At 37.6% G+C, this 11849-nt stretch overlaps 1 protein-coding gene across 2 annotated transcripts; it reads right to left on the bottom strand.

Annotated features, from left to right (window-relative positions):
* Positions 1-403: 403 nt before the first annotated feature.
* Positions 404-11155, bottom strand: LOC132054178 (uncharacterized). 2 transcript variants are annotated; one of them, XR_009414228.1, is made up of 4 exons: positions 10752-11155; positions 10223-10500; positions 736-904; positions 404-485 (listed from the first exon to the last, which is right to left on the bottom strand). XR_009414228.1 is itself a non-coding variant. In XM_059446231.1 (3 exons), the coding sequence occupies exons 1-3, from the start codon at positions 11023-11025 to the stop codon at positions 429-431; spliced, it is 609 nt and encodes a 202-aa protein (XP_059302214.1). In that variant the 5' UTR covers positions 11026-11155; the 3' UTR covers positions 404-428. The 2 variants fall into 2 exon arrangements, 1 of the variants encoding a protein (XP_059302214.1); XM_059446231.1 differs by lacking the exon at positions 736-904.
* Between the last annotated feature and the right edge of the window lie 694 nt (positions 11156-11849).

Raw genomic sequence — 11849 nt, 5'->3', positions numbered from 1 at the left:
CTACGGGCCCACCTCATCCACAATCACTTTTTAGGAAAGAAAAACCCATATGAATAAGGTTGGGTCGCGATTGTCGACCCCGTACGACCGTCGAAATGCGGACAAGATGATTTCCACACGTGGCGGCGAATAATCGATTAACCCGGACAACACCACGATCGAACGGTCGTGAAAACCGGGCTAACGGCAACGGCGATTCCGCTATGTTTGAGCCAGGACAACTGACCACGATCCCATTTCGGCCATGGAGAGGCAGGACCAATCGCGATAAGGAGTTATCCCAAGTAACGGACCAGACGCATTTTCTTCAAACTTTTTCTGATCAAGCGCTATTGTTTGCCTTCTTTCTTTTATTGCCCCCGGTTTTCACCGGACAAACGTTAACTAGATTTTTACCATATACAATATTCCGGTACGTCAAATGGCCTTCAATCTTTATTAGTAATTCCTTGACCAATCAGGCTGTAGATCTCCTTTGGATAAATCTGCAAAAGGCAGAACAGTTACGAAAAATAAAGTTAGTTACTCCATACCTTAATAGCTAACTTTTTTCTTTAAACATATGAAGTAAATTAAACAAGTGATAATCTTAGTAAGAATCTGGTGGCAGCACATGTTTTATTATTATGAAATTTGGGAGCACCAACAAATAGAAAGAAAAAAAGAAGAAGAAAGGAAAATAGAAGAAGCATATTTGTACAGGCTAGAGCTTATGGGTGTTGTGGTAATATTTACCTGAAACCTAGCTCTCGGAAAACTGGATAAAGGTCCAAAGGAACTAGAATTAATTTCATGTGCCTATGGACTCTTTTTTTCTTTTTTCTTTTTCTTTTTTTCACTTCACTCTTTCTTCTTGCACTAATTTAGGTTTTCTTGAAAATGATCCTGTCTTGCATGCCGAAACCTGCATCCATGTCACGCCATGCTGGTCAGCTAATTTAGGAATGAATAAGAAAGAAGAAAAAAGAAGGGGGGTCATCACGTTTTCCTCTCGGTGCACGCTAGCTAAGTCCTGCAAACGTACACCTGGTAGCTAAGAAACATGACTTTCTTCAGGCAAGACACCGCTGTGCCGGTAACACCCTACGTGTGGGTCATCCTACCCCCTACCACCCCCCGACTTCGAAGCTACCTACCTCCCCGCCCTAACTCATTCTATGACAGATAGAGGGCATAGGATCTGATAGCGATTCTCAGACGTCGTTACATCTGCGTGATTTTGGAGTTTCCAATGGCACCCCAGCAACTCGGAAGCTGCAGTTTTCAGCAGCCAACACTACGCAACCGACCCTAGAGGAGAAACTGGATGTTCGTTTTAACAGGCAAGCCCAAAGAGGTAAAACCCTTACTTATGTCCCACCGACCACGAAACAAGGCAAAGTCTATGTTAATATAGTTGAAGAGGACATAAAACCACTCGGGGGAAGAATCGGAAACGTCTCTAATTTGGTTTGTAGGTTTGGGGATACACCTTATATGAAATCAATGGAGAACTATGTTACCCATGCTTGGACATCTGTGGCTAAGCCCCAAATTCTAGCTCATGATGCTGGATATTTCATTTTTCGATTTGAATCCATGGAGGATTGTGACAAAGTCCTTATGGGGGGTCCTTATACATTTCATAATAAGCCTATGATTGTTCAAAACTGGGAGGTTGATTTTGATTTTAACCCAGACTGTATCACCACCATTCCCCTATGGGTTATTTTCCCTGGATTACCAGTTGGTTACTGGTCAGTGGAGGCACTAAGCAAGGTAGCTAGTGCCATTGGAGAACCCCTATACAGAAGCAGTTCACCGCCGACATGGCGAATCTCATGCGAGTCTGAAATTGGTATGTCTCCCACCTACTACTTGATTCTGCTTTGATTCCGGACCCAAAGTGGAATTTCAACAACCTGTAGAGTATGATTGGAAACAAAAAGCTTCCGCTTAAGCGAAGATTTGGGCATACGGGGCAGACGACCTAATGGTGTGAAGAAGAGGACCGTAGGTGAATTTTGAGGAGGCTCTAGAAGAAGAGAGGAATAGGAAGAAGAAGGAAGTTCGGACAAGAGAATTTGGACCAAGGGTAACATCCCCCACCGCGTACTGCGGGGAAGCACCACCTTGATAATGGTGTCTTACGATAAAGAGTGATGGAACCTGCATGTAGCAACCACTTCCGTTCGAACCTATACACGTACCTAATGAGGTCGTTTTACCATCCCCTGCATAATGCAGTAATGGGAGTCTGTGGCCGCTAATCCCCAGTTTGCTAGCGTGTGCTCGGGGTGAGCTGCAAGAGGAGAAGAGCCGGGAACACTAGGGAGCCTGGTCCCACCCACAACCCCCCATGATAATCTCAACTTGGAACATCAGGGGTCTCAACCAACCCCCGAGCAAAGCGAAAGCTTTTTTTGCAAAAGAATAAAATTGAATTATTTGGTTGTTTAGAAACAAAGTAAAGGAACACAAGGCCAGAGTATTAAAATCGCCAAGGTCGGGCAAAACTGTTAATTACCCTATGGAGTCATAATGGAAGGATTTGGCTCATGCAACCTAGTATATAGTTCAGTTATGAGTCACATACGAAGCGTATGTTCATTGCAAGGTGGAGCATCCTGCCAATGGTTTTTCAGCCTATGTGACTGTGGTATATGCTAAAAATGAGATTCAAGAGAGAATTTGCCTCTGGGAGGATTTGAAACAAATAGGGAGTATAATTCAGAGTCCATGGTATGTATGCGGGATTTCAACTCGTTTCCGAGGACAAGTTGCCTTTTGTTACTAATCTTGAAATTGGCAGACTTCGGGGATCGTTAGATGTACTTCGGTTGACTCCATTGATCTCTGGGTGGCATTTCACCTTTTGTAATAACCTACCGCATAGGATAGAGTTTACTCAAAAAATAAGCGGAGCTCTTGGCAAATCTCCGGTGGCTTCCAAGTGCATACGTGGATGTGTGAATTTACGAACCCCGGTATCACCGACCATTCTCTCATATTAATGGGATATAGACCATACATGGCTATCCACCCTAGTTTCCTAAACTCGTTTCAAACAGTGATGGATCACCCATTTTAAAGGTATAGTTATGGCTACTTGGTCCGGACTCGGCACAAAGATGTTCAAGTCAGGCATAAACTTAAGGCTCTCAAAATAGCTTTAAAAGACTTGAACTCTTACATGGCATCTTATACACAAAAGCTGCAAACAGCTAAGGAGAGACTGAACATAGTGCAGGCTCAACTTGCAACCCATCCCATGGACCAAATAATGATAGAATCTGAGAAGCTACTACTAGTTGAAATACATAAATGGAGTAGGGTGGAGGAACAAGCTTTAAGACAAAAGTCTAGAGCTACATGGATCACAAGTGGGGATGCAAATTCTAAATACTTTCATGACCAATGTAAGCTCAGGGCTAGTAGGAACTCTATTACATCCATTTATAATAGTGCTGGTACTAAATTGACAGATCCTATACAAGTGGAGGAGGAATTTGTGGCTTTCTTTACTTCTACCTATTGTGGTCACGGGGGAAATGCCTTGTCCAAATGTGGAGATTATCAGACAAGGGCCTTGTTTGACATATCAACAAAAGTGTATGCTTATTTGTGAGGTTACTGAGGCTGAGATTGTGGAAGCACTAAAGGATATGCCAAAAGAGAAAGCACTAAGGGTAGATAGGTATCCTGTGGAGTTCTTCACCCAACATTAGCCAATCGTCAAGCATGATGTCCTTGATGCAGTTCAGGAATTCTTCATTAATGGTAAACTTCTGAGATCCTTTAGCTTGTGTTGTTACATTGATTCCAAAGACTAGTACTCTTACCTAGTAAAGGATTCTGACCTATAACCGTCGCACTACTATCTATAAGATCATCACCAAGGTCTTAAACCAACAGATAAAAGGCGTAATCACTATCGTTAGTCCTTCTCGATCCGCTTATCAAGGAAGGAGTATTATAGATAACATATTATTTAGTCATGAGGTGCTTAAATAGTACTCTAGAAAAGGGCTTTCACCTAGATGTGTTATGAAAGTTGACCTCAGGAAGGCCTATGATTCTATTGAGTGGTGCTTCATCAAAAGCATGTTGTGTGAACTTGGATTTCCTCACAAGTTTATCCAGTGGATTATGGAATGCATAACCAGTGTCTCCTATGCCTTGGTCATTAATGGAGGATTCTCAAAACCATTTCTAGGCAAGAGGGGCATTAGACAAGCGGATCCTATGTCCCCTTATCTATTTGTCATTGCCATGGAATATTTGCAAAAGGAGTTAAATACTTTGGCTGCTAATAGATTATTCCAGTTTCATCCAAGGTGCAAGAAGTTGGGGGTAATGCATATTTGCTTTGCGGATAACTTATTGTTATTATGCACGATCTCCAATCTATTAAGCTTCTCATGGACATTCAGAAATTTTCAATGTGGTCACAGCCTCTAAGCCAATGCGAGAAGAGTTCCATTTACGTATTCAACTGATTCCAACCCTCTTTAAAAGCCGCCCTCTGTTCCTAGAACATTGTGAAGGGAAATCACTTTAAGTACCTAGGCATTCTTGTCTTCCAAGAAACTTACTATACCCAAATGTATGCACTTGTAGAAAGGATTCTTGAAAGAATCAATGCTTTGATGCCAAGCTATCTTTCTTATCTTGTAGGACTCCGATCACCAGTAAAATCAGTTCTATTTGGCATATCAACTTACTGGGCCCAAATCTTTATTCTGCCTAAGAAAATCTTGAAACTAATTAAAGGAGTGTGCAGAACTTTCCTATGGACTGGTCAGGCTGAGCTCTCAAAAAAGGCTCTTGTCTCTTGGGAGAAAATTTGCTCTCAATTTCTTCAATTGAGTGAATGTTATTGATTTGATGGTATGGAATAGAGCACTTGTCATCGCGGCTATGGTACATTCTTGAGAAAAGGATAGCTTGTGGATAAAATGGGTCCGCGTATTTACTATATGAAAGCGAGCACCATTGATGTTGCCTGACATTCTGGAATGCCACTTGGGTTATTAAAAAGATCTTTGAGTCCCAAAAATATATAATGATGGCCACCACAATACAAGGGACCTTACATGACAGGCTTGATGCAATGAGAATACATAACAGGTTTTCCATCAAGAAACTATATTATGCACTATCGGTGACACAACCTAAGGTCCCTTGGAAGAGTGTTACTCTCGATCCTAATATTCATCCTAGGCACAGGTTTATACTCTGGCTTGCTATAAAGAGAAGGCTGGCAACAGTGGAAAGGCTAATGAAAATTGGAATCCATGTACCCCTCAACACGTGTGTTTTTGTGATACTTATGAGACTTCTGACCATTTATTTTTCAAGCTAGCCACCGTGAAAACCTTGTGTAGCTCAATTGGTCGGACTCCATAGAAGTATAGGGGCATGGCATGAAGAGGTATTGTGGGTGAGTAAGTGGGCTAGTAGGAAGTCTGGCATGGGAGCAATTCTGAGCACAGTCTTTGCAATGTTAGTGGTTGTTGTCTGGAGAGAAAGGAACAAGCTGAGGTTCCAACAGGGGAGTTATTAGCAGATCAACTATGCAAAGAAATAGCTATTTTCATCCATATTAGAGAGCAACAACAAGAAATGGCGGCTACCTTTGCGGCATTTCCGATGCACGATGACTAACTTCGGTGCGATTGATAGAAGACTACGCAGAGTGCTGTTTAGTTTTAGACTTTTTTTATGTAATAGGTTAACTTTTTAAAGTTTGCTTATGGTAGCTTCTTAGCTATATGAAGGTTGTCTAGATAGCGGTCCTATGTATAGGTGGAAGTCATGTAATAATAGAGGTAAACAGTATGTCAGCTCTGTTTCATAGATTGTAACTATCACTTTGGTTGAATAAAAAATTTATTTCCCAAAAAAAGAAAGAAGAAAAAAAGAGTTTGACAATGTAAATGAAAGAATTTTTACACTATCATGTCACATAAAATAGCTGCGGATTAACTGTCACTAATAAGCGGAACGACAAAAAGGTGGAACGAGTTATTGGAAAATAAGCAAGTAACCTAACTTAACAAATTAAATTATATTGATGATATTAATATTATCTAGACTATCCGTGTATACAAATTAAATCCAAAAAAAAAAAAAAAAAAAAAAAAATAAATCATGATTTTATTATTTTTATTTTGAAGGAACTTGTCTTGTGCGGGTTTTATCCGTATGGGGTTCCAAGCATAGCTTTTTTGTACATTCCCAAAAGGACTGTTACCAATGAAACTATTGGAGCCAATTTTAATTGGTTATATTATTATTTCTCTTGCCCTTTATTTCCCTTAAAAAAGTATTTCTAGTAGCCAACTTACTCCTAATTCCTACACGTTTTACAGTTGTCGGAAGTTCATTTTCCTGCTCTTATCAATCAAACCAAATGGCATAACAAAATTCGATATACTTATACCCACGTAAAGATAATGAAATTTCATACTTAGACTACATATACGAGGTGGTGATGCCATTGAATAAAATCTCTACACGCTTAGGGGTAGTCTGGTATGATGGATAAGGAAACATAATCCAAAAATAAAATTTTAGTATCACTATATTCATTGTTTGGTTATTAGTCCTAGGATAAGTTATCCTAAGACTAAAAATAGTGTTGTGATAAGTTATCCCTGGCAGAGGATGGAATAATAATCAGAGAATTAGTTATCCCAGGATAAAATAATGAAAATGACAAAAATTGCCATGAGGTCCCTCAAACTATTTTTCTATTACATAAGATGGATGATATTTTTGTAAACAAACAACTTTTTCTTAGAAATTATGCAATATATGTTACTTTTGATACAACAAACCAAACATTCAATAAGCAATAATAGCAGAATAACTTATCCCAACATAACTATTAGGATTTTCTTGAATAGGTGTGAATGGGAAAAAAATAGTTATGACTTTTCTGATAAGGCACAATGACACCTGTTCATACTATCCTTTGTTGGCTATAAATACTTAGTCATTCCATCAGATTTTACCTACGAAAATTCTGATTATCATCTTCTTTCTTCTTGCACAATAAAAATTCTAGTGTGATTTACAGCCTTCGAGTGGTTTGCCATTCACGGGGTTTGAGGTAATGCTTAATAAAGTTAATTCGTTCTATCCTGGAAGGATATATTCCATAACCTCGGGTACTTGAGGGGAATAATTTCCTTAAGGAATACGGTGAATTCAGTGGGCTCGAATTTACTTTCCTTTCTTTTCAGATTCCGCATTAGATTGTTTCCTCTCTTTTTAGATTCTGTTTTAAATTATTTTTTTAATACAGATTGACAACAATGTCAGCAGTTTACGATATATCCTATTTTATAAGTTTTATTTTTGCATTATAATAAATATCCCGCAGTTATTGAGGGGTATAATGATGCAAATTGAATCACCGGGTCGACCGAAATAAAATCCACAAGTGAATATGTTGTTACCATTGGTGGAGGAGTAGTGTCTTGGAAATTGTCCAACAAACTTGGATCGCCCACTCCACAATGTAGTCTAAGTTCATAACTTTAGACATGATCGGTTAAGAAGTTGAATAGCTCCGGATTTTTTTTTTTTTTGAAAGATATTCCATTCTGGCCCAAACCATTGGCACCTATGTGCATATATTGCGATAGCGTAGTGGTGATAGGCTGAGCTGGAGCGTTATGTATAACGGAAAATCTCGTCACATACGACGGAGACATAATATTGTTCGACAACTACTCTCTAGTGAAGTTATCACAATTGACTATGTAAAGTCAAAACATAATGTATCGGATCCACTTACAAAAGGCCTAACTAGAGAGGCAGTTGAAAGATCATCGAAGGGAATGGGTTTAAGGCCTAGGACAAGTCATCATGGCGGTAATTCTACCTAGTAGACTGGAGATCCCAAAGAGCTAGGTTCAAAGAGATCAAACAAAGTTATGAATGACGGTTCAACATTGCCAAATAACTCAACCTATTCTCATGATGAAGACAATGTTTAGAAACAAGGATAAAGCATTAAGGCTTTTTAATGAGTTAATAAAGCTTAAGTTTTTTAATGGTTTCTAAGTTTGGCAGGTATGCCCAGATAGTGCATCTACGGGATGACACGTTTAGGAATCACCTATGTGAATGTGAAGTGTAAGCCGCTTCAAGGAGTATGTCAGGTATAGGCCCATGCTCTACGCACTCATGCATCAAACCAGGCAGTGTTCATGGATGAAACGAACACAACCGTGAGAACCATAGACGGTTAAGGGTTGATTGTGTGACTTATATTGTCTAGGTATACAACAAAGTTCGACGGTTCAAAGATATCATATCTACCGATTGACCGAGTATATCCGATATAAGCTCACTACGAAAAGTTCAAAGGGAATCCTAGTTATCCAGATGCAATTAATCTTTACTTGTAAATCACACACTTGTTCGTATATTTCTTGATCACAGAGCCATTCCCCCTTCATGTGGGGGATTGTTAGGATTTTCTTGAATAGGTGTGAATGGGAAAAGAATAGTTGTGACTTTTCTGATAAGGCAGAATGACACCTGTTCATACTATCCTTTGTTGGCTATAAATACTTAGTCATTCCATCGATTTTACTTACGAAAATTACGATTGTCTTCTTTTCTTCTTGCACAATAAAATTCTAGTGTGATTTACAGCCTTCTTCGAGTGGTTCGCCGTTCCATGATTTGAAATCTGCATTACGCCGGTGAGCTAATTATTCTATCCCTAGGATATATTCCATAACCCGGGTACTTGAGGGGAATAATTTCCTTAAGGAAACACTGTGAATTCAGTTGGCTCGAATTTATTTTTCTTTTTTTTCAAATTCCGCGTTAGATTTGTTTCCTCTCTTTTCAGATTCTGTTTTAGATTATTTTTTGAATACAAATGACAACAATAACTAATCTCAATATAATTAATCCGAATATAACTTATCCCATCATAACTTCTCTTCAAACCAAACAATCCCTTAATATATAGGTCTGGACAAATATAAAAAGTTCTAGCAGAGGGCATTTTCACCCTTAATAAGCCTACACGGCACAATTTCGGATTAGTAACGCGCATGAAATGTCCTCCACTTTTGACGAAAGAAATAAAAAAGATTGTTTCTATTTCATTCTTATATGGGGTTATTGCTTCTTCGATTCCTTGAATTGTCCTCCAATTTTGTCCTTTTCTACTGTCGTTTTTGCTTTTTGGATAAAGGTAATAGGTGGCCAAGTCAAACGGTCACGAAGGAAGCTGCAAATTGGCAGGAGGGCAAATACCAAGGAACTTTTATTTTGCTTTTGGGTACCAAGGATATCAAGACAGGGATCCTATTTCATTTCATTTCTGATTAAGGGGAAGAGAGTTGTTAAATTATCACACCAATTTGATTTAAATTTGACTATAATTACATAAAAGTTATCATATTATTGTATAATTTTAAATTAAGATAAATTTTGAGAATAAAAATAAAAATGATATTAAATAAGCATAAATTATTAAATTTGACCTAAATAGTCATATAAAATTATCCATTTAGGCTATTATGGCTAAAATAGTGTGACAAAAAGACATTACTGTAAGGGAAAATAGGCTCTATCATTTTAAGAAAGGAAAATTGCTAGCCCACATTATCATTTCATTTCTGATTAAGGGGAAATAAGCTCTATCATTTTAAGAAAGGAAGATTGGCTAGCCCAGATTATCATTTCATTTTAAGAAAGGAAGATTGCTAGCCCAGATTAAATATATCATAATATTATTTTAATTATAAAAACTCATCATTAACGATAAAATAAAAAAATTAAAGTTAAATTATTTTTCTTAAAATGTCATTTTTTAAAGTAGACTAAAGAATGTCATATGAAAATGAAAGAGAAGTATAATCTCTACGGGGTTTGATAGAGATTCTAGAAGGAAAATTTGAAGTCTTTCCTGGGAACGTGAGGTCAACTAAAATGAACAACGAAAAATAAGGGTTAGTCGTCCTTATACAGCTACTGGTGGGCCCATAGAGCAACTTGCAAAATTCATGTCCATTTGTTCTTCCTAAAACATTCAAATTTAATTTGTCTCAATTCAAAATTAATTAGCTGTACTATTTGCAGAAATAAGATAAAAGAATTAAAGTTGGCGATATTTCTAAAGTTAGTTGAATTGGCATGTGCAATTTCGTCATCAACCAAAATTTCAAAATTTCTTAGTAGGTAAGAAAGAAAGTTACGATTGACTTACAGCTTCAACATCAATTTTGTAGAGGAGAAGTTTTCTTCTTTCTCTGCAGCTAATTCTATAAGCCACCCCTACATGTGCCACGGCTAGTGCAAACGAGCACACGAACAGTGCCATCTCCATTGCTCGAACATACCCTCCTCTATTTATGTTCGAACTATTCCCAAACACATATGAAGCCTTCAACGACACAAACACCAAGGATGAAATCGAACACATAGTGGCAATTCCCAAATATGGCCCTCTTGATAGCCTTGGACCATCACACAAGCTATAAACACCTATATTCATAAATCAACAAAATTAATAAACCCCTTGAGAAATAAATTAAAAAGGACAGTCATTCCGATGCACTAAGCTACCGTTATATGTAGGATTTGAAAAGGGCAGGATAATAAGAACCACGGTATGCAGTTTTATCCTATATTTCTGCCAGAGGTTGTTTCTTCACTTGACAGCAATTTTACCGGACACGCATTCCTTTTGAGTAATAAATTAATAACTTTGAATTTGAAAGAATCATAAAACTTACATAAAATGAGGGCAGACCTAATGATGGAGATGAGGGGGATATCGATGAGGGAATAGCGGAAATCGTAGTTACTTAAATGAGAAGAAAGAGTTCGAATAGAGAGAGAAGCAGGGGAAAGAGAAGCAGATAAGAGAGCAGAAGGGAGAAGGGTATCAGCGATGACAAGAAGAATTGGTGCAGAAAAAAGGAGAAGAGAAATGAGCATAGAGATCAAGAAGAAGAGAGTTTTGATCCATCTCAGAATTCTGGTTCTTCTATCTTCTTTAAAACCCATCTCTGTTTTTGTTAGTATTTGCGCCAATCCGACTTGGGTCTTAATTCTTATATGTGGGTTTGTGCTGATGAGAAAGTTGGGGGGAAAGGGGTGGCATAAAAGAGGGACAATTACCAGAAAGAGGGACTAATTGTGGGGTTTGGGGGAGGAAAATGACTTCAACTTTACACGACGCACAAGGTATATACAGCGAGGTCAAATTAGGAAGCAAAAGAAAAAAAAGTTTTGGGTTTCCTATGTGGACTAACGGCGATTACCGAATACTCTTTCTTAACGATAAATAAACTGGTGTCATTGATTTAGTACTCATCCCGTCTATTTTTACATGTCATGTATTGACTTGATACACTTATTATAGAGCAAAAGATAGAATGAAAATTTTACTATAGCACACTAATTATTGCTAAGTAACCTATTGATTGAAATCAATTAAAACATGTCATGTATTGACTTGATACACTTATTATAGAGTAAAAGATAGAATGAAAATTTTACTATAGCACACTAATTATTGCTAAGTAACCTATTGATTGAAATCAATTAAAACTTACCAGAAAAATTGCTAAGTAACATGTCATGTATTGACTTGATACACTTATTATAGAGCAAAAGATAGAATGAAAATTTTACTATAGCACACTAATTATTGCTAAGTAACCTATTGATTGAAATCAATTAAAACTTACCAGAAAAATTGTGCATCCAACTAAATGAATATTGGGTTCCAAAAGTTTACCTATACCTCATAAAAAAAATAGTAGTAATTTCAAAGTGTTGAAAAAAGAAATTAGAAAATCTGACTAATTAATACAAAGGATAAATTA

Source organism: Lycium ferocissimum, chromosome 1 (assembly GCF_029784015.1).
Source record: "Lycium ferocissimum isolate CSIRO_LF1 chromosome 1, AGI_CSIRO_Lferr_CH_V1, whole genome shotgun sequence".
Lineage (NCBI taxonomy): Eukaryota > Viridiplantae > Streptophyta > Magnoliopsida > Solanales > Solanaceae > Lycium > Lycium ferocissimum.
Note: the sequence above shows the minus strand (reverse complement) of the source record. Positions and strands in the feature narration are given on the sequence as shown.

Bases quoted from the DNA above. Each gene is read 5' to 3' on its own strand.
- LOC132054178 (XM_059446231.1), bottom strand. From the start codon at position 11,025: ATGGGTTTTAAAGAAGATAGAAGAACCAGAATTCTGAGATGGATCAAA. The intron at 10,501-10,751 runs GTAAGTTTTATG...TTATGAATATAG, and splicing joins TAGGTCTGCCCTCATTTTAT to GTGTTTATAGCTTGTGTGAT. The intron at 486-10,222 runs GTAAGTCAATCG...TGCCTTTTGCAG, and splicing joins ACAAAATTGATGTTGAAGCT to ATTTATCCAAAGGAGATCTA.